This window comes from Schistocerca nitens, chromosome 4 (genome assembly GCF_023898315.1).
Source record: "Schistocerca nitens isolate TAMUIC-IGC-003100 chromosome 4, iqSchNite1.1, whole genome shotgun sequence".
NCBI classification, from domain to species: domain Eukaryota; kingdom Metazoa; phylum Arthropoda; class Insecta; order Orthoptera; family Acrididae; genus Schistocerca; species Schistocerca nitens.
The window spans coordinates 241,353,547-241,376,638 of record NC_064617.1 but is presented as its reverse complement, the minus strand read 5'-3'; the positions used below and the strand labels follow the sequence as shown (position 1 = coordinate 241,376,638).

Here is a 23,092-nt window from a genome sequence, read left to right as displayed (position 1 = left end):
TCGGGCCCACGCTGTCTGGAAGGGACCGGCGTCCCGTTGTGCGGTTTCTCTCCCGAACTAAAAGTTTCTGTGACCATAGTGTCTGGAATGTATGTGTGTATGCCAGCGTCGAGTATTTCAACCACGGTGCACTTACTTGTTAATTGCATATCATTTACATGAATTCATCCAACACTGACTTTATCTTATCGAGTTTTGGTTCAAATGAAGCGTCTTGATGTGCTGAATATGATTGTGAGGGTGGAATATGTAAGCAATGAAGATCAAGAGACCACAGCGTCTTACATACCTCCCTCCTTGTGACAAAATTTTTATCTGGGGTTTGTCAATACTGCGGAAAACATTGAGAAAGTCAGGCAAAAATTGTTCGTTTACATTTTCCAATTAACTTTTCTCAGCCATTTTTAACAATTTTTTCTAATGATTTCTTTATAGCTATTGTTTCTATTTTTTAATTCTACAGTTTATGTTTTGTTGTTAGGCAAATATAGGCTTTACAAAGGTTGTTATTCTTTGTCATTGCCAGTACGTGTCTCTGTTTTTCTTTTTCATTTCCAAAAATTTGTTTTTACAATATTAATTTTTCTAAACTCGTAAGTGTACAGTGTATCATGTTTTAGTGTGGTTATATCTTTTCTGTAGTTAAGCTTGCGCAAATGTTCGCAAAAGTTCTGTTGTGTTACTTTGTTTTATTTATTTAGGCATTATCTTTTCCTTTATGTGTCTTTTTTTGTAAGAATGAAGAAGCGTTTCTTCTTAATTCTATCCTCGGTATTAATATTATTACCCCAAAAAGGAGTTTTTGAATGTTACTTAAAGAAGAAAAATCCTGCAGAAATCCTTTTCTAATTTTACATGTAAAAGAAATAAATAGACTTTCCATGAGTTTGTGAGATTGTATAACTATACTAACTAAGTTTGTTTACAAAAGTTTTAAGGTATCTATAAATTGTAGATGTTACATACATAATAAAAAATAATTACTTTTTCAAGAAAGGAAAAAAGGTACTTTTAGAAATACTTTTTTTGCTGCGTCAGTTTCTGTGCTCGACGATCCCCACTGAAATGCTGGAAGGCGTCGACTCATTTGTATGGGTGTCACAAATCATGAGAGAAGCACTCTAGCATGCGATGCCGGGTCTTACACTTGTTGACATTGTCATCATGGAGTGGTGCTTTTAACCGATGATGGTGACTGTGGTTTACTGCATAAACAGTGATGTCTTGGTACTCCTTTGCTGTCACACCTGGGACGGTGTGGCAGTTCGATAATTGTAGTTGACTACCGACGATCGCCACCCAATATTGTGCTGTGACGTCTTGGCACTTCACACCTGGTTCGGTATGGTAATTTGATGATGTGGTAGGGAGATTACTGTTCATTTTGCTGAATCTATTTCTAGATAATGTTGGTTGGTACTACTTAATATTTCGTTTGCCGTTCGCTTGTATTTGTTCGACGATTCAAGGTTTATTTTTGGAGAGGTGGTTGTAATAGTTGCTATGCCTCAAAGTTCATGGAAGACATTTGTAGCAATTTGCTTTGTAGGATAGGAAAGAAAGGTATCTTGCTGTCTTCTGCCCTTCTACATCTTGCATCTTCTTCTCTTCTTTCTTGCATTCTTCTGTTCTTCTTGGGCTAGGGGTGATGTAGAATTTGTAGGATCTGACTGCCTTGCCAACTGTTACTTGATGAGTTTGTAGATCTTAGTAATTTTTTGTACCTTCATTGTCGTCTCGTCATATTGTGATTCTCCCCACACTCTTCTGTTGTGTAGCAGTGTCGTGACATATGAAATGTCCATGCTGCACGTTGTTCTCCTGAAATCCAACCTAGTTGCAACCTGCATTTCCAGTGTGGCGTTGGTCTTCGTGTTGTTGTTATTGCCCTAAGTGCTTTCTCAACATGTCTGTACCCTCTCCATCGCTATCTCGAAGCATCTTGTGTTAAGGGAGCTGGTGATAGGTGTTGGTGGCGATGTCCCTCTGATGCGTAGAAATATTTACAATTTTTGTTTTACATATATTTGTTATTTACAAAAAAACTCTGATTTTATATATTGCAAAAATTTTCTGATAGTGGCAAAAATTATTGTATATATATGATATCTTCTCTTTATTCTAATTATGTCTTACCACTTCTTTATTCTTTTGATTGTTGTGTACCATTTATTGTTTGTGTGCATGTTGTAGTGTACTTGATACTACAAGATATTGTTAGTGTGTATTATGCCTCTTTTTCTTTTAATTAATGCGTTATTTTGTTGATCCATTAATTTAAATTTTATTTAGTGGTTAGTATAAGATAGGGTGGACATTTGTCTAACCTCTTCCGCATTTTTCACTTCAATATTTACGTTTTGCAGTGTTTGGTGGCTTAACGTCTACTTCTGGTTTCCCTTTGCTGAGTAGTTCTTGTCTCTGTGGACCATAATTTCCTTGGTAATTATTCGCGCTCTGGTGTCGCCAGTTGCTGTTTCTAACATCGTGACCTCTTTCAAAGTACCCTTGACCGTTGGCATTTTGATTCCTAAATCCATATCCGCCACTGTATGAGTGCCCATTACCGTTCCTATTTCGGTACCAAATATTCTGGTTTCTATGCCCATTGTCTCCATTGTGCCACTGTCCTTGTCTGTTAAATTGCCTGAAATTATTGGTGTTAGGATTACGATTATTATTATTATTGGAATATTCGTTCCTCGTCCTCTGCTTTTGCTGTTCCCTTTCCTTTCTTTTTTCTTTCACCTCGTCTTCTATAAACATAAATTCAAGTTCCCTTAAAACCTCTTTGAATTCTTCGGTATTTTCATGTTTTCCTACTGTTGCCTGTTGATACTTTACCGGTAATTTCATTCTACACAGACGTATCAGCTCTTCGTTACTGTATGGTTTGTCTAGGCATTGATTCTTTTTGTTCATTGTATCAAAGAATTTTACCACGCTTTTCTGAGTTTTCATATGGTGTCATCTGAAGTAACTCGTATTTAATTTTGTTTTGCGCCTCCTTGGACCAATATCTTTCGAGAAATGCTGTTCTGAACTGTAGGTAAGACGTACAGGTAGCCGCGATCTTCTGCATCACCTCTGCTACTGTCCCTGACATGTGTGCACAAATGAAGTCAAGTTTGTGAGCTACGCTCCAGTGGTTTGGTGAGCCTACTTGAAACTGGTCGATGAATGTGCGTGCATGCAAGCTACCGCCTTCTTCCTTGAAATGTTGAAACTTTCTACCTGTAAGGAAGTGGTCTGTCTCATATCTACTCATAAATTCGGTTTGTGGCTGATTCATGGACTCAAATAATCTGCCATTGCTTGTGTCGTCGTGTTTATTCTCTGGTAATCTACTGCTTCTCTGCCTATTCTCAATTTCCTGACTAATATCCGCGTCATATCGTATCATTGGTGAACAAAAGTGTTGTTCGTGTGTTTCTACTCTCGTCGTTCGTGGTATAGTACCTGTGCTGCTATTATGTTGTGTCATTGGATTTACTGGTTCTGTTGCCTGTCTTTCGATTGGTATCGGCTGAATGTATGTGTTCCGTTTTTCTGGGTACTGTGCCTGGTCCTGTGGCATGTCATGTGTTACTTTAATCGGGGTTTTCTGTTTCGATTTCTGCGCGAGTGTTACGTCTAGCCTAGGTTCTACTTGAACTTTCCTAGACGGCGTGTGTTCGTGTACTGAATTAATGCTTGACGCGTCAGTTGTTTCGCTACAGATGTAATCGGTTTCGATCTTTTCTTCGATAGTTTGTATCAACTCTGTTCGAAGCTTTTCAAACTGATCTTTGTTTTTAAGCTCTATTTTATTAATCCGCTGATCCTACTTTTTCAGTGCAACCTTTGCGACCTTGCTTTGAATTGGTTGTTCTTCCGAATTTGTATTACTGTTCGAGTGGCCTTTTTCGTAAAACGTTCCAACTTTTTATCAACGTTTACGATGTCCAATTGGACCTTGTCCACGTCAGTCCGTAATTGCTGCTGACCTTGTGTTAGTACCTGAATTCTTTCTATAGGTTCTTTCGCGTCTTTGTTTATCTGAGTGATCTGACTATCAATTCTGGCGATCCCTTCTTCCATCTGGATTTTAACCCGTTGGATCTGTGTCTTAATAGCCTGATTGTCCTGTTTCAGTTCCTGATTATCCTGTTTCAATTCCTGATACTGTTTTGTTATCTGTGTATTCTGTTTCGTCATACTAGCGTTCATTTTTTGTAACATCTCCATGATCAAATCCTGTCCTGTAACACCACCTTCTGCTGAACTATGTATTCTCGATCTATTGTTTTCTACTCGGTCAGTTACGTCGTTTACTGGGCTATGCTGTGGCGTTTCTAAGTTTGATAACTGCAATAACCCGTGCTGTCTGTGTTGAGGACTAGTTGCGTTTGTCATTGAACCATTACGTGGCGCAAACAACTCCGCATTCTGCCCTCTGTGTTGTCTATGTCTTGTGTTTGCAGGTACAGTTGCGTCTGTTACGGAACCTTTTCGCGACGCTCGTAACTCCGCAAAATTCTGTGTCTGCAGTTGGGGCATATTTAGATTGTGTATGATAGGTTCGACGTATTCTAAATGTTTCCCCTCTTCCTCGCTGTCTACTTCTCTTTGAACATAAGCTAACTGCCGGTTTATTGACTGTATTGAGGCGTATTCTGTCCCTGAACATGCGGCAAACAAACGCGTTTCCTGTGCTCGTTTCGCTTCTAATTTTTGCCATTTCTTACGTGGGCTGTCTATTTCTGGCTCAGAATGTGCCCTACCTGAAATTTCATATTCTGGAAATTCGATTTTCTCATCCCTTCGATTCCCATCTGTCTGATCTGTCTCAATTTTATCCCAGTCTAACTGAGCCTGCTGATTCTGCAGCTCTCCGACTGTCCTATTCTTTGATTCACCGTCTGTCCTATCTTCAGGTTCACCTTCTGTACTATTGTCAATAAGCTCGTTTACTTGCTGTCTATCTGGTTCATTCTCCCCCATCTTGTCTACTTGCTGTCTCTCACGTAACCTTTTGGCTTGTGCTCTCGTTAACATGGAAATTCTTTGAACACACCACAACCCTATCTACAAAATTGTACGACCACTTAACAGCTGGTTGAACCAACAACAACAACAACAACAACAACGTCGTGACTTCTCGGCTAATGTTCTGTCTCCTCTGCTACAGTCTCCAATCTCTACCTGTGCGCTTGCCAAGGGAGAAAAATATTATTTCTTAATTCTAATTTATATGATGCTGCGTCACACTGCGTCTCTGCGTCTGTGCCTATCACCTGAAAATTCTATGCCCTAACAACTACACAAAAATAGAAAAAAATGCAAAATTTCCCAACACAATTTCCCTACAATTCTGCTTTCTTCACTACCTGTACCTATTCTGATCCCAATCTTTGCAAATAGCTATTTAATACATGAAAGAAAGTTCTTCAAAGTGCTACTGCTGCGACCTGCCGTACCTAACTATCCTGACACTTTCCTATCCTGGTAGCTTACCTATTTTCTGAGGTGTGGGGTTGATCTGTTATTCTGTTATTCTGTGCAACGGATTAATCTGAGATGTACCCTTTACCCTATGGCTCCTGCAAGATGCAATTTCCACCCCCACAATACTACAGAAGTCAGACAGACGCTCCTAACGTTCTAAAGAGAAATGCCTGAGCAACTTTCAGCAGTAAATATCTTCTGGAGTCGTCAGCTGTAAGGAAATGACACAAAAATTAACATAATTTCTTACGTAACTGGTGGGATACTTCGGTACTGGAGTAGTGCTAGTCAGTGTAAGAAAAACATGTAACTAACGAAAGTTATTATTTATTTTGCAAAAATTCTGAGAAATCACAATGGCACTTTTAGTTATGAATTGAACAAGATATATCCTGGTTCTTTTCGGAATGTGAGGTTACCTCTCAAGGATAGGATTCGCTAATGAAATTTCTATACAATGTTTAAGATGGTTGTTGACTTGGCAGAATGGCTGAGAGGCGCGCCTACTCAACTTGAATAATTAGAATGTTGCTAGGTACGGTCAAGGCTGTCACATGTGAAATGCAGTGAAGTGTACTGTTGTGGAGGAAATATGGGGCTCGCAATAGCTGTAGCGCACAATACCGTAAGCTGCGATGACTGCTGTCTGCGCCGCTCGCTGCTGACAAATAAGATAACTCTCGTTTTATCTGGATTGACCTTCGCCAATCAAACTCTCCCTATGCCTTGATGAAATCAAGGATTCCTATTCGCCGCTAGTCTAACTATTGGTGTGTTACACCGGTCAGATAACTAATCCACTGTGATGCCACTCAAAAATTCGCTCGCAGGCATTTAACTATAACTCTGTGCGTTCACACCACATAATAATTGTGTCGGCCAACACAGTGAACAACGATTAATCGCAAGGACTCAATATAGAGTAGCACTTCGATTCGCTCTCGACAGACGTGCTCCCCCAGTGAAGTACTGAGGAGAGACTTGTTCCTCGCTCCAAGAGCGACAACGGAACGGCGCCTCTCCACGCCAGACATGAAGGGGTATATCTTTCGGTCTCTTCCATTATTCCTTCAGCTCAAGGCGTCAGAAATATCGTCTGCCAATCAGCATTGCTCTTCTAAAACGGGAGAATGACGTTTCGTTTAAGGCGACCAATCCGGAAACCTGTAGCATTGGCGATTGGCGTTTGCTGTCTCCCTGTGAAAATCTCTGAAACATCATGCTATGTGTAAAGAATGCATAGGCTGACTGCTCCCACACAATGTAGCGGAATTTGCTTTTAAGTCGAACACGGGGATGTTCCCCCCTTTCACTCGGGCCCACGCTGTCTGCTACATGGGCGGTCACTGGCCGACATAGGCTGGGTCGTCCTCTGAAGGGACTGGTGTCCCGTTGTGCGGTTTCTCTCCCAAACTAAAAGCTTCTGTGACCGTCGTGTCTGGAATGTATGTGTATACGCCAGCCTCGAGTATTTCAACCACGGTGTGCTTACTTGTTAATTGCATATCGTTTACATGAATTCATACAACATTGCTCTTCTAAAACGGGAGAGTTTGGGTTCAAATGAAGCGTCTTGATGTGCGGAATATGATTGTGAGGGCTGAATCTGTAAGCAATGAAAGTCAGGAGACGACGACATGTTACACAGACTTCAGAAATACTCACCCATGGTACTCCAGTGTGTATGATAATGCCATCCACCCACTTCAATTAGATTGTCTAGGTGTCCCCTTATCTCACAGAATTCAGCAAAGGGTCTCTTTAGACACAGACAGTCGCTTAGGAACGAAGTAAATAAGAAGTTCAGGGGAGATAAGGCGAAGTGGCTGAAGGAAAAATTTAAAGAAATCGGGAAAGAAATGGTGGTCAGAAGGACTGATTCAGCATATTGAAAAATCAAAACAACCTTCCGTGAAATTAAACATAAGGGTGTCAATATTAAGAGCGTATTGGCGATTCCAGTGTTAAGCTTAGAGGAAAGAGAGGATAGGTGGAAAGAGTACATTGAATGCCTCTATGAGGATGAAGACTTGTCTGATGAAGTGAGTGAGGAAGAAATGGGAGTACATATTGAAGACCTAGGAAATCCAGCTAGAGTTTAATGAGACAAATGGAATGGACAACATTCCTTTGGAATTTCGGACAAGCCAGCCGATGTGGCCGAGCGGTTCTAGGCGCTTCAGTCTGGAACCGCGAGACCGCTACACTCGCAGGTGCGAATCCTGCCTCGGGCATGGATGTGTGTGATGTCCTTAGGTTAGTTAGGTTTAAGTAGTTCTAGGGGACTGTTGACCTCAGACGTTAAGTCCCATAGTCCTCAGAGCCATTTTGAATTTCGGATAAATAGCAAGCAATTGACTATTCGAGTTGGTTGTGTAGAATCTATGAGACTGGAGATATAACGTTAGACTTTCAGAAAAATCTTATCCATCGAATACCGAAGGTAGAAGGGGCAGACGAGTGCAAGAACTATTGCACGATTGACTTAACAGTTCAGGCATCCAAGTTGCTGACAAGAATCATGTAAATAAGAACGGAAAAGAAAAATGAGGATCTGTTAGATGACAATCACTTCGGCTTTTGGAAAAATAAGGGCATTAGTACGCAGTTCTGAAGTTGCGACTGTTACTGTAAGCAGGAGTTAAGAAAAACACAGAGACGTTCATAGGGCAAAGCGAGCTGGAAAACTCTGGGACTAATTAAGCAATCCTGTTGCCTTAAAGCAAAATAACACCCCGCGGACGAATTAAGGACGGCATACAAACGAGAACAGCACACGAAAGGAAGTCAGCTACTGTCAAACATCGGCCTTATTCTGAGGAAAAAAAATCTTAGTTTGTACGTTTGGTGAGTAATATTGTATGGTAGTGGATCATGGAGCATATGAGAACCGGTAAAAAGAGTGTCGAAGTGTCTGACATGTGGTGCCATAGAAGGATATTGAAAATTAGGTAGACTTATAAGGACTGACTAGGTTCTCCGCAGAATCCGCGAAGAAAGTAACATATGTGGAACATTGACGAGAATTTGGGACAGGGTGGTAGGACAATTGTTAAGACATCAGCGAATAGTTTCCATGGTACTACAAGCAACTGTATAGTATGGAAGATAGAGATTCGGAAAAATCGAACAAATAATACAGGACATTGGGAGCAAGGGCGACTCTGAGATGAAAATGTTGTCATAAGAGAGAAATTCGAGGCTGTCCACATCGCACCAGTCAGAAGACTGATGACTCAATGATGACACTTCCACGTGCTATCTGCTTGGCTACATCTGCGAACCACCTACATTTAATTTTCATTACAGTTACAAGAACATTTCCCAATTCAAAAATTCCCGGATCCATCGGTTTGTTTCCCTGCTTGTCTTTCCAATTGCTATTATGTGCTAAACAATCCCCATATTTTGAAATTTTTTTCGCACTGAAAGTGCAAGTCTCACTGCCATAAGTCAAATTTGTTATTACTCAGTCGTTGTAAACATTCCATTTCAGAATAATTGGCAATTGATTTCCGAAAACTCTGTTTATTTCTCAAAACCTGTCCACTGAGCTACTGTACACTAAAAACGAAAACTCATCATTTCCTTTTACGATTTCATTCTTCATTGGTACTGTTTTGTTACAGATGTGTCGTCTGTACATTTTCGTTGCTGTATTCTTCATTACGAAAAGTGATTTGATGCAGCTTTCCAGGCTACTCTGTCCTTTGGAGGACTTTCAGTCTCTGCATTACTGCTGCTACCTCCTTCCACTTTTCCCTACAAACTGTATTCAAGCCTGTTTTTTTCTCTGCAATTTTAACTGCCCCCCACAAATCCCTCGGTTACTAATTATTCATGCGTACTCTCCTGTTTCTGCTTTCGGTCAGCTTGTGATATAAAATGTATTTTCTCCTCTGTTCGGTTCAGTACGTTTTCATTACTTATTCGGTCAACCCATCTAATCTAGCGGATTCTTCCGAAACACAGTATATGAAAAGCTTCTTGTCAGTACTGTTCATTACACTCGTTTCACTCTGGGTATATCACTGCGTCCCAAACAAATAGTTTGAGGAAAGACTCTCTGACACGACCAAGCGAGGTGTCACAGTGGTTAAAGACTCTGGATTGCACTGGAGAGGGCGGCGTTCAGATTCAAGTTTTGCAACCCAAATGTATGTTTTCCTAAATCATTTAATGTGAATTCCGGAATGATTCCACTGAAAAGGGAAAGTATGACTTCTTTTCTCTATCCGTTCCTATTCTCCGTCTGTTCTGACATCGTCATAAGAGGGACTCTAAATCCTAATCTTTCTTACGATTCTTTTTCCATTTTTAGTAACACTTAAAATTTATATTCGATGTTAACATACTTCACTTTTACAAAAATGTTTTCTTGTTATTGCTAGTCTGTGTTTTATTTTGCCTTACTTCTATTGTCGTCAGTTGTATACTAGTTTCTGAGTCCCATTTTCTAATACAGTTTCCTCACTGTCACATAATTAATAAGGTATCTGTAAATGAAACGACAAGTATAATAGGGAAAGGATATGAGGTAAGATAACACAAGGAATTAAAATTGAGAGACAGGTTGGACAAGGCCGTTGTCTTTTACCTACTCTGTTTGATGTCTGTTTAGATAATTAATTTGAAAACTGCTTCAACCGAAAGAGTCCGTATGGCAATACGAGGAAGGATAATTAAACATATAAGATTTGTGGATTTCAAGGTATTACTAAATAAAGATGAATAACCAGTTAATAGTATGTTAAAGCAGCTGAACTTCAGATGTGAAAAATATGGAAAGAAGATACATTTCCAAAAGGCTAAGGTATGTTTTTTTCACGTCAGTGAAGGGAGATAAAAGAGGAAAAGCTAGTCAGCTATCTATTATTCAAAGTAACCAGTTATGTGATTTTTAAGCAATAAATAACCAGAAAAATAGCTACTGCAAAAGGAAAGTTTTAAGGAGGAGTAGTAGTACCCGTAGTTCATTAAATAGACCAGTGAGAAAAAGATTATTGAAGTGGTTTGTATAATTGGTTGTTGTGCACGGTATCGAACATGGACTGTGCGACGAAGAGAGAAGAAATACTTAGGGGATTTTGATATGAGCACTTGGAGAAGAACTAAACATGTGGAATAAATAGATAAAATAAGGAATAAGTTTGTATTGCACCGGGTAAATGAGAAAAGACAAAGCCTGGAATTGTTAAAAGGAGGAGAGTCTCTAGGACACTGCATCAGATAAGACTACATGTTAAAGGATGCCCTAGAAGGACTGGTGACTGGGGAGAGGGCGAGAGGAAGATTCAGATAACATTTGAATGACGACAGCTTCGAAAAGGATGCTGGAAAATTGGGAGGAATGGACAACGGCAAACTAATAGCAAAAAGACTGCCTTATGGGCAGAACACATCATCATTATCACTGTCTCACTCAGTTCGACTACACCCTGTCTGATATTTTATTGTTGATTACATATTATAAGCACACCAGTCGAAAAATTAGCTACTACCAATAACGCCGTCTCCAACCTTGATAATGGCATCAGTTAGGTGAGGAAGGGAGAACAGAAGTTACTTCAGGTACACATATCAAGCTGAAACAATTCGTTGATGATATGATCCCGTAAAGCTATCAAACTGCCGAAATGTTGATTGTTACACTTAACCCGCTGTTCCAGATAGGTGGAGACAATTTCAGGGGGATCAGATTTGGTGATTCAGCGCGTATGTCGAGTTAAGACCAGGAACATACGAGCGCAGCTCTTTTAACATCGCTTTGTCATCTTGGAAGACATAAATGTCCACCGGACACTCATGAAAATGTAGAAGACAGGTCTTGATCACGGAGAGAGATAAAATATATATACTGCTTCATGTTCACGGTATCCTGAATGAATGGGCTCAAGTAATTACGAAAACAGCCTCAGAATGTCACAGAATTTGCATAATTTGAAAAGAGGAAGGATCGTCACTCGTCGGACCACATTAGGTGATTCTAGTCGGCTACTGTCTGGTTTCTGTTGTTGTTTGGCCAGTTGGGGACACCCAACTAACAAGAATTAGCTGAGGAAATTGTAAATAATGTCTTTCACAATATTATTAACTGTGTCTCTGTAAATGGAGTCTCAGTAAATTTTGAGAAAACACGGAATATACAGTTCAGTACAGTAAATGGCATAACAACATCGATAAATACTGGCTTTCATCAGAAGTCTTATGCTAAGGCAGAATATTCAGAATTTCTAGGTGTGCGCATTGATGATAAATGTAAATGGAAGAAACACATAGATGATGTGCTGAAACGTTTAAATTCGGCTGCTTAAGTTATTAGGGCTACTCCAAATTTTGGTGATAAACGTATTAGTAAATTCGCCTAATATGCCCATTTTCATTCACTGTTTTCATTTGGCATCGTATTTTGGGATACTTCATCATTAAGAGAAAAAGTATTCATTGCACGAAAGCGTGTAATCAGAATAATAGCTGTAAGCCACCGAAGGTGACCTTGCAGACATTTATTTAAGGAACTCGAAATATTCACAGTACCTTCACAATGCATATATTTACTTATGAAATTTGTTATTAAAAATCCGCCCCAATTCAATAACAGAAAGGTGCATAGCTGCAATACTAGAAGAAAGGATTATCTTCACTATTCTGGGTTAAATCTGACTTTAGCACAGAAAGGTATGAACTTTTCTGTCAAAATAATCTTTCATCATTTACTAAATAGCATTAAAAGTCTGACAGATTGGCAGCCAGAATTTAAAAATAAATTAAAAGAATTTTTGAATCACAACTCTTTCTACTCAATAGATGAATTTTTAGATATGAGGCAGGGGAGGCAGGGAGAGGGAGAGGGAGAGGGAGATGGAGAGAGAGAGAGAGAGATATTATATCGTCTAAGGATAACATATGTTAAACTGACACTTTCTGCGCCATTACGAAATGTCGCATTGATGATCTATGGAAGAAATATTAATGTAATAGAATATAATGTAACGTGCAGCTTTATGTGCCGCTATGAGCAATAGCCGTCTCCGACGTACCAGACACCAAATGTCCATCGCAGACACTTTCTTCCATAATGTTCGCTCCGAGACTGGCTGAAATGGACCTACGTTTACAGACGACAGCAATTCCTGTCCGGATTGCCATCTATAAGGCGTGACACTCGTCTCTCTTCGCAGTCGGTTAGGTCGTTTTTACAGCCGCTTTTCTTACACCGAGTTCCACGGCTAAGAGTGGTACGTCATTCCTTGTAGACACGTTCGACAGTCTGTGTCCACACACCATCAGTTCTGGCGACTTCATTCACGTTGTGGCCAGGCGAATGTCTAAACACGATTGCTCTTTTCTGGCATTCCGTCACGTCTCCATGTCGACCCACCCAACTACGATGATTTCATCCTGCTCAGTCGGCGCACACACACCACTCCACTAACATGACTTCAGCGGTAGTGAGTCACATGGACGCCTTACACCAAGTCAATGCCATGTGTACCACTCGAAAGCGACCAGGGTGCTCGTTTTAAGAAAATTACGAGTATTTTGTCTATTGGGCTTGTTAGTTATACATTGATCAGTCAAAACTTTATGACAACTGCCCACCGCACCATTGGATGCCACCCGGTGGTGTGCGGGCACGTAACTCAGTAACAAACGTTTGTATTTGTTCAGGCACGGACGAGGGATCACCCTATCAAATGGGGAAATCCATTGAGATGAGCGACTTTGATGAAGGGCATATTATTATTAGTAGAGCCTGTGAACGAGTATCTCGAAAACGGCGAACCTGGTCGAATGTTCACGTGCTACTCTCTTGAGCATCTATAGAAAGCCAGTGAAACTACCACTAGGCGCTAAAAGGTTGGACGTCCACGACTCTTCACAGCACATGGGGTTCGGAGGCTTGTCTGCTCTGTAAAGTAGGATAGATGGTGATCTGTGGCATCTCTGCCGAAAGAGCACATGATGGTGCACTCACAAGTGTTTCGGAGCACACCGGTCATCATGCATTGTTGAACATGGAACTCCGCGACAGACCACCCCTACGTGTTCCGACCGAACGACATCGTCATTTAGGATTGCAGTGGGCACGGGACCTTCAAGATTCGACCGTCGACCAATGGAAACGTGTCGGCTCTTCGGGTGAATCACATGTTTTCTACAGTGGGTCGATGGTCGCCTTCACAAACGCCGTCAGCGAGGTGAAAGGCGGCTCGAAAAGTCCAACGCGCCACGGACGCAGGCTGGTGGGAGCAATATTATTCTATGCGACACACTCTCCTGCCCTTACGTGGAACCTGTGGCACTGACAGCTGCGAACCACCTGCGTTCATTCACGCTTGATGTCTTCCCCGACGGCGAAGTCATCTTTCAGCAGCGTAATTGTCTGTGTCTTGGAGCCAGCGCCGTGCTAGAGCGGTTTGAAGAGCACTGTAGCGAACTCATGTTGCTTGCTCGGTGGCCTAATTCACCTGATGTAATTCCTGTGCAACTCATTTGGGTCGTTATCGGGAGTCATCACCGCAAATAAGTGGCCCGTTATTTACGTGAACTACGCAACCTGTGAATCATGCCACATACCTCCACAAACATTCCAAAAACTGCCGGATCCCTTATTCGAAGAATAAGTAATCTATTTCGTTCCAAAGATGGACAAACAATTATTATGCAGGAGGTCATAATGTTCTGGTGGTGGTTGTGGGTTGTGTTTAACGTCCCGTCGACAACGAGGTCATTAGAGACGGAGCGCAAGCTCGAGTGAGGGAAGGATTGGGAATGAAATCGGCCGTGTCCTTTCAAAGGAACCATTCCGGCATTTGCCTGAAACGATTTAGGGAAATCACGGAAAACCTAAATCAGGATGGCTGGAGACGGGATTGAATCGTCGTCCTCCCGAATGCGAGTCCAGTGTGCTAATAACGTTCTGGCTCATCAGTGTATAACAGTTGAGCTTCAGGCTGCCTTATTTATTTTCCTGCAGCAGGAGTAAACAGGACTATGTCATCAGTAAAATGAAGTTCGTTCAGATATTTTTCATGAACTCGCGTTCCTTGTTTGTTTTCCCATATTAATGGCGTTATACACCGCCTGACAAAAAAAGTAAAGCAACCGGAACGGGAGGAGGAAACCATATGAATCTTCACAGCTTGAGAGGTTGCTAGTATGTTCCTACTTGTCAGTATAACACTGCAACTGCTGTGACCTGGATGCATGCACTCATTCGGTTGGTAGAGGTCATATTACCTCCTGAGGCTAGTTAGCCCGCAAATATTGTAACTGGTTGGTTCTGAGCACTATGGGACTTAACATCTGTGGTCATCAGTCCCCTAGAACTTAGAACTACTTAAACCTAACTAACCTAAGGACATCACACACATCCATGCCCGAGGCAGGATTCGAACCTGCGACCGTAGCAGTCGCGCGGTTGCGGACTGCGCGCCTAGAACCGCTAGACCACCGCGGCCGGCTATTGTAACTGGTCAATGACATCCTGGATACTGGCACTGCGGCTGAGTTGAAGTCCCAGCTGGTTACACACGTGTTCCATCGGGGTCAGATCTCGGGATCTTGCAGGCCACGGGAGTCACTCAGACGGTTCATAGATATGCATGCCATGTGTGTATGATCATTGTCCTCTTAGAAAATTACACCACGATACTTTCGCGTGAGAGGTAACACATGAGGACGTAGGATCTCCGTGTCGTACCAGCGTGTCCTCAGATTTCACTAAATAATTACCAGCCGTGTCGTGAAGTTATACTCGATGGTTCATCAGTGCATGAGGCTAGAAGTATACTGCTTTGCCTCTCTAAAACAGTGTTTAACAAGGGTAGTAGGAGCAATCCATCGAACTACAGACCTATATAACTGACGTCGGATTGCAGTAGGGTTTTGGAGCATATACTGTATTCAAACATTATGAATCACCTGGAAGGGAACGATCTAATGATACGTAATCAGCATGCTTTCAGAAGACACCGTTCTTGTGCAACGCAGCTAGCTCTTTCTTCGCACGAAGAAATGGCCGCTATCGACAGGGGATCTCAAGTTGATTCCGTATTTCTAGATTTCCGGAAAGCTTTTGACACCGTTCCTCACAAGCGACTTCTAATCAAGCTGCGGGCCTATGGGGTATCGTCTCAGTTGTGCGACTAGATTCGTGATTTCCTGTCAGGAAGGTCGCAGTTCGTAGTAATAGACGGCAAATCATCGAGTAAAGCTGAAGTGATATCAGGTGTTCCCCAAGGAAGCGCCCTGGGACCTCTGCTGTTCCTGATCTATATAAATGACCTGGGTGACAATCTGAGCAGCTCTCTTAGGTTGTTCGCAGATGATGCTGTAATTTACCGTCTAGTAAGGTCATCCGAAGAACAGTATCAGTTGCAAAGCGATTTACAAAAGATTGGTGTATGGTGTGTCAGGTGGCAGTTGACGCTAAATAACGAAAAATGTGAGGTGATCCACATGAGTTCCAAAAGAAATCCGTTAGAATTCGATTACTCGATAAATAGTACAATTCTCAAGGCTGTGAATTCAAGTAAGCACCTGGGTGTTAAAATTACGAACAGCTTCAGTTGGAAAGACCACATAGATAATATTGTGGGGAAGGCGAGCCAAAGGTTGCGTTTCATTGGCAGGACACTTAGAAGATGCAAGAAGTCCACTAAAGAGACAGCTTACACTACACTCGTTCGTCCTCTGTTAGAATATTGCTGCGCGGTGTGGGATCCTTACCGGGTGGGATTGACGGAGGACATCGAAAGGGTGCAAAAAAGGGCAGCTCGTTTTGTATTATCACGTAATAGGGGAGAGAGTGTGGCAGATATGATACGCGAGTTGGGATGGAAGTCATTAAAGCAAAGACGTTTTTCGTCGCGGCGAGATCTATTTACGAAATTTCAGTCACCAACTTTCTCTTCCGAAAGCGAAAATATCTGGTTGAGCCCAACCTACATAGGTAGGAATGATCATCAAAATAAAATAAATCAGGGCTCGAATAGAAAGGTTTAGGTGTTCGTTTTTCCCGCGCGCTGTTCTGGAGTGGAATGGTAGGGATATAGTATGACTGTGGTTCGATGAGCCCTTTGCCAAGCACTTAAATGTGAATTGCAGAGTAATCATGTAGATGTAGATGAATGTTGGAATGAGCCCATAACTTGTTCTCAGATGACAGGTGGAGTCCAGTATTTGGCAATTGTCGCATCTGAATGCCCCAAAAATTGAACGATTCGACCACCTGGCCAAATGGAAAACCACACATTCTAACTCTGTCAGTTTCTGATATCGCTGTCTCAGACGAGTACGCGGCATCTCCGTGTCCTTCACAGTGATCACTCAGCATCCGACGCTGTTCACGCACCTTATATAGCCTACCAGACCTTTTAACAATAATGAACATGAACAACACCAATGCACCTATGTGGCCTTTCTACCAGTCGCAGTGAGTTGCATCTCTAATCATTTACATACCTCTCGATGGTTACATTCACATCCGACCATGTGTTCTGGTGCTTCACTTATTTTTTGTTAGTCAGTATACGTATCGGCCACTGTGTGCGACGGCTCTCGTAATCTTGATATTCGTCGACTAGATGGCAGTAGTTAGTCTGCGTTAATGATGTATTTCTTCTAATCTGAGAGCGTGGTAACAGTTTTACTTTTCATACAATGAAGGCTTTCACGACCGGATGTTGCAGCTGCCGAGAATTCTTCCGGGTTGTATGGTCGTGGTCAATGGAACTCTTCTATCCCTGACATTTCGTCCAAAGCTCGTTGGACATCTTCGAAGGTGCTCCTGGTTGTGCTGAGTCTGGAGCACCTCCGAAGATGTCCAACGTAGCTTTGGACGAAATGTCACGGATAGAAGAGTTCCATGGACCACGGACATACAACCCGGAAGAATTCTCGGCAGTTTTCCTTTTTTTTTTTTTCAGAAGACACCACAAATTACTGTCCTTAAAATTTGTCGTAAAACAGGATTCGTAGTAGAACTGAATATTTCGTAATATCTTTCTCTCTTTAACTTTGATTGGTTAATCAACGAATGAAGTCGATAACATTTAAGCAAGTCCCGTCCAAATTAATTTTACATTCTTGCAAGTAAGTTAAATTCACGGGAAAAGCTATTTTTGCGAGTTATTATAAAGTCAATATTCATTCATGCTGGCAGTCAAAGATCCTATGCGTATGTTAATTTTGAGTTCTATTTTATTAAAAAAATTGGTGATCTATGCGCTGGGCTGTGTAATGTAGAAATCAAATATAATTAATTTTTCTCACAGTTTAAGCTTTGAATTAATTACTGCCCATTGCAACCCCCTATCTCACTTCCCTGAATTCGCTTACAAAATTAACTATCATTTACTTTTTAATAAAACAACTGTTCCCTCTCACAAAGATAATTACTTTCAGATAAAGTGGAAGGTACTAGCGAAATTAAAATTTTGAATACTTTCACAGTATATACACACATCAAAAAAGCTTTTGCATCACCCCGGTCCCCAGAACTGAAGATTGACGTTGAGTGTGGATATTGTATCACAGGCACAGTCACTTTGACTATTCAGAGATGTCACTAATCCCGCCCAAAGATGTAAACAACCATGAATGAGCAGCGCCTATTAGACTGAGTAGGTCCAGAAGCCTATCAGTCGTTCCACCAGGAAGGAGGTACACGTCTCGCGTTATGTGTAGTTCAATCACGTCTAGACGGTCAACACAGCGGTTCGATGGCGTCCGCATTGTTATTTTGTGCCAGGAAGGGCTCTCAACAAGGGAAGTGTCTCAGAGTGAACCAAAGCAATGTTGCTCGGACATGGAGAAGATACAGACAGACAGACAGGAAATGTAGATGACTCAGGCCGCCCAAGGTCTACTGCTGCAGTGGATGACCGCTACCTACGGATTATGGTTCGGAGGAACCCTGACAGCAACGTTACCATGTTGAATTACGCTTTTCGTGTAGCCACAGGACGTCGTGTTACGACTCAAACTGTGCACAATAGGCTGCATGATACGCAACTTCACTCCTGACGTCCATGGCGAGGTCCATATTTGCAACCTCGACAACATGCAGCGCGGTACAGATGGGCCCAACATCACATTCCCTACACCGATGAGCGTCGCTTATGCCTTCAACCAGACAATCGTCGGGGACGTGTTTGGAAGCAACCCGGTCCGGCTGAACGTCTTAGACACATTGTCCAGTGAGTGCCGCTAAGTGTAGATTCCTTGCTGTTTTGGGGTGGCATTATGTGGAGCCGACGTACGCCGCTGGTGGTCATGGAACGCGCCGTAATGGCTGTACGATATGTGAATGCAATCCTCCAACCGATAGTTCAATCATATGGGCAGCATATTGGCGAGGCATTCGTTTTCATGGACGGAAATTCGCGCTCCCATCGTGCACATCTTGTGAATGACTTCCTTCAGGATAATGACATCGCTCGACTAGAGTGGCCAGTATGTTCTCAGACATGAACCCTATCTAACATGCCTGAGTTTAGATTGAAAAGCGCTCTTAATGGACGACGTGACACACCAACCTCTCTGAAAGAGCTATGCCGAATCGCCGTTGAGGAGTGGGACAATCTGGACCAACTTGTGGATAGTATGCCATGACGAATATAGGCATGCATCAATGCAAGAGGACGTGCTACTGAGTATTAGAAGTACCGGTGTCTACAGTAATGTGGACCACCACCTCTGAAGGTCTCGCTTTATGGTGGTACAACATGCAATGTGTGGTATTCCTGAGCAATAAAAAGGGCGGAAATGATGTTTATGTTGATCTCTATTCCAATTTTCTGTACATGTAGCGGAACTCTCGGAACCAAGGTAATGCAAAACTTTTTTTGATGTGTATATTTTCACAATAAGCGGTCAAACGAGCTAACACAATGCAGACAACGTAAGGCAAGATGAGGTGGAGACACTACTGCCTCAACTATTTATAGACCTACACAAAACAAATGGTGACATAACTACAATTTCTTACGTCTAAAGGTTCTTAGTATGCTACCTATTCTTTTGAAATGGTTGTTCTTAAATAATTCATAATTATACACAAAACAGTAACGAAGTTATTTAAAATGTTGTGCCAGAAGCACACTGGGTAGTGTTTTCAAGTAACGGCAGCGTGTCCGTGTTGTGTGGTGCCGGCAGACTGGTTCCCGCAGCAGCCCAACGACGACGCGCTGGCCGAGCAGAACTGCGTGGAGGTGCGGCGCTCGCTGGCCGGCCACCGAGACCGCTCCTTCCGCTGGAACGACCGCTCCTGCACCGTCCGCAACGCCTTTGTCTGCCAGCGCCGGCGCGACACCCCCAAGCAGCAGGTAAGAGCAGCGCTCCGTACCAGCGCAACCATCTACGGCTGTCTGCTCGAGGGCGTGAGCGGATGTGGCGTTCTGTCTTACAAGGGGAAGGCCTCAGACACGGCCAACCGATTCGGCTCAAATTTGGCAGGTCGCTTGTGTACAACCTAAAACGAAGGAATCTAAGATATTTTGGGTCAACACCCCCTCGTTTTTGAGAAAATCACCCCTAAAGGTTATGACGAGCAATCGACTCAAATTTGGAGGGATCGATAGATAATTGTAAAGACAGCATTTTTCATCATCAGGTATTGGGTCCGCAAACGCAAACTTTTTTCAGAAATCGAGGTAAGAAACTTTTACAACTGCCGCTTTTGTACCCGCATGGTAAACACCTCTCGCCACCATCATCGATAGAGCAACGGCCAAGATAACTGCCTGGGAATCGGAGAACCCGGGTTCGAATCTCGAAGAAACCTAGCTGATGTTATTCTTTTCGTTTGTGTTTTTTTCGTCTAGGCGCGCAGTCCGGAACCGTGCGACTGCTACGGTCGCAGGTTCGAATCCTGCCTCGGGCATGGATGTGTGTGATGTTCCTAGGTTAGTTAGGTTTAAGTAGTTCTAAGTTCTAGGGGACTGATGACCACAGCAGTTGAGTCCCATACTGCTCAGAGCCATTTTTTTGTGTTTTTTCGCATCTCAGTTGATAGGGATAGGAGGGTTAATAAGGTAAGTAAATCAATAAGGAATGATAATAATAAGGTAGTGAAACTAATTTTCCAAACGCCGTGAGTTACTAAAGTATTAAACTTTTAAGCCCTGTAAGAGTGCTCCGAATTCCTCACGAGGGATGACAGATAGCCAACCGCGCGACGCTTGTTTACAGCGAGGCACGGGACAGAATACACACGGGGAGAGTTATGTTGTCCCGGTTGCCTCTTCGTCATATCATGGTTGTGAACCTGGAAGAGTGAAGGTGTCCAGCACAAGCCTTATAGAAGTCAATCGGAAAGAGTTGGCCGACCGGTGTGGCCGTGCGGTTCTAGACGCTTCAGTCTGGAACCGCGTGACCGCTACGGTCGCAGGTTCGAATCCTGCCTCGGGCATGGATGTGTGTGATGTCCTTAGTTAGGTTTAAGTAGTTCTAAGTTCTAGGGGACTGATGACCACAGATGTTAAGTCCCATAGTGCTCAGAGCCATTTGAACCATTTTTGGATAGAGCTGTTTTCCGTCATTAGGCTGCCGCGAACCCCATACCTGATGATGAAAAATGCTCTATTTACAATTATCTATCGAGCCCTCCAATTTTGAGACGATTGCTCGTCATAACCTTCAGGGGCGATTTTCTCAAAAACGCGGGGGTGTTGACCCAAAATATCTTAGATTCCTTCGTTTTAGGTTGTACACAAGAGACGTGCCAAATTTGAGCCGAATCGGTTGGCCGTGTCTGAGGCCTTCCCCTTGCCAGTTGTGCGACTCGCTTCGTGATTTCCTAAATCCACAGTTCGTAGTAACTGACACGAAGTCATTTAATGAATCCGAGGCGATATCAAGAGCTCTCCAAACAACTACTGTTATAGGCCTGTTGCTGCTGATCCCAACCTTGACGATCGGGCGGGGGGGGGGGGGGGGGGGGGGGTGGGGGGGTTGTGGAGGGAAGGTCGTGAGAGATTTGTTGGTGGGAGCTCTGGAGAAAGCAGAAATATGCAGTCGGATAAGTCATAATTTTGTACAGGGTGTTTCCGTAAGAGCGTGCAAAAACTTAAGAGAACGATGATGATGCTCCACTGAACAGCTAGATGCAGGCAATCTTGGGTCGGTGAAGCCAGCGTAAGGAGATAATAGGAATAAAATCACAGTACTGTGTACTTTTTTATTTACATTAGTTACAGTTAACTGCAAATACCATCAATGACACAATGGACGTACCATTTCTACTGTATCTTACAAAACGTTCTGAAAGTGTCAGTCATCAACCTCAATGCAAGCGTAACGTCGGTGAACAAGATTCTGACATATGCTGACAAATATCCCTGGTGTGTTTCGAATAACGGCACAGGCAGTTACAATTCTTGCAACTGATTCCATTTCCGTATCCACTGGGGTCTGATACACAACTGACTTAATACAAGGTGAAAAGTATTTAAACCGACAAACTCCGGGAGGTTGCAGGGGACATCAAAGCAAATATTTTTCCCTAATGTTATTTTTTCCTATGAGGAGTATTTCACCCGGCAGAGGAAGATTTCTCTGGCGGCAAATTAATTAAACCAACAAACATTTTTCCATTTTTTTATGACCAAGAGACAACAACTAGGTAGCAGATACGGCCCAATTAAAGTCTCCAACAACACCGACCCACACATTAACGAAGAACCGCACTTGATGAGCGCTAGTAAACTGTGGCATGTGGGTTGTCCTCACTCCAAACATGCGAATTGTGCATGTTGAAGACTCCATCACGCCCGAACGTTGCTTCATCGGTAAACAACACAGAGGATAGAAATGTAGGATGGATTTCACACAGTTCCAGGTACCACTGCGAAAACTGTGCTCTGGGTGGATAATCAACTGGTTCCAGGTTGTGGACACGCTGTAAGTGAAATGGACGTTACAATTGCTCTCGAAGGACTGTTCTTACATTCGTCTGATTCGTCCCCATGTGACGTGCAATTGCACGAGTGCTGATTCAAGGATCCCGCTCCACATGCTGCAAGACAGCTTCCTCAAATTGCAGCGTTCTTACCGTGCGACGGCGTCCCAGTCCAGGTAATTTGCTAAATGACCCGGTCTCACGCAGACGTTGGTACACAGCATCAAAGGTCGTATGATCCGGGATACGGCGATTAGGATATTGTTGCTGATAAACCCGCTGTGCAGCTCGTCCGTTGTGGTGCGCTACGTAGTACGCTCCAACCATATCAGTGCACTCACTCCAGGTGTATCGCTCAATTAGTAATCAGAGACAATGCACTACTACACTTGTGGACAGCAGTTGCCTACAACTGAAGATCGTAATACGGCCTCCAACGGTTTAAATAATCCTCGTGGGAAAAAGTGACATTAGGGAAAAATATTTGTTTTGATGTCCCCTACAATCTCCCAGAGTTTGTCGGTTTAAATACTTTTCAACCTATCCCCTAAGGAAATAATCAAGGTGATGCATGTTAGGTGACCTGGTAGGCTATGGAATAGGACCTCTCCTTCCAATCCAGCGACCAGGTAATACTTTCTAGTAATCAGGTTCGTCCTCCTGGTTTCCTTGCAGGAAATAAAGAATGTACATGTAAAT

At 42.7% G+C, this 23,092-nt stretch overlaps 1 protein-coding gene across 1 annotated transcript in view; it reads left to right on the top strand.

The window, feature by feature from the left end:
* Nucleotides 1-23,092, top strand: part of LOC126252230 (uncharacterized) — a 596,261-nt gene that overhangs the window by 38,156 nt on the left and 535,013 nt on the right. The window contains exon 4 of the mRNA XM_049953102.1: nt 19,651-19,820. Coding sequence (XP_049809059.1) covers nt 19,651-19,820 — 170 coding nt within the window. The remainder of the gene's footprint in view (nt 1-19,650; nt 19,821-23,092) is intronic.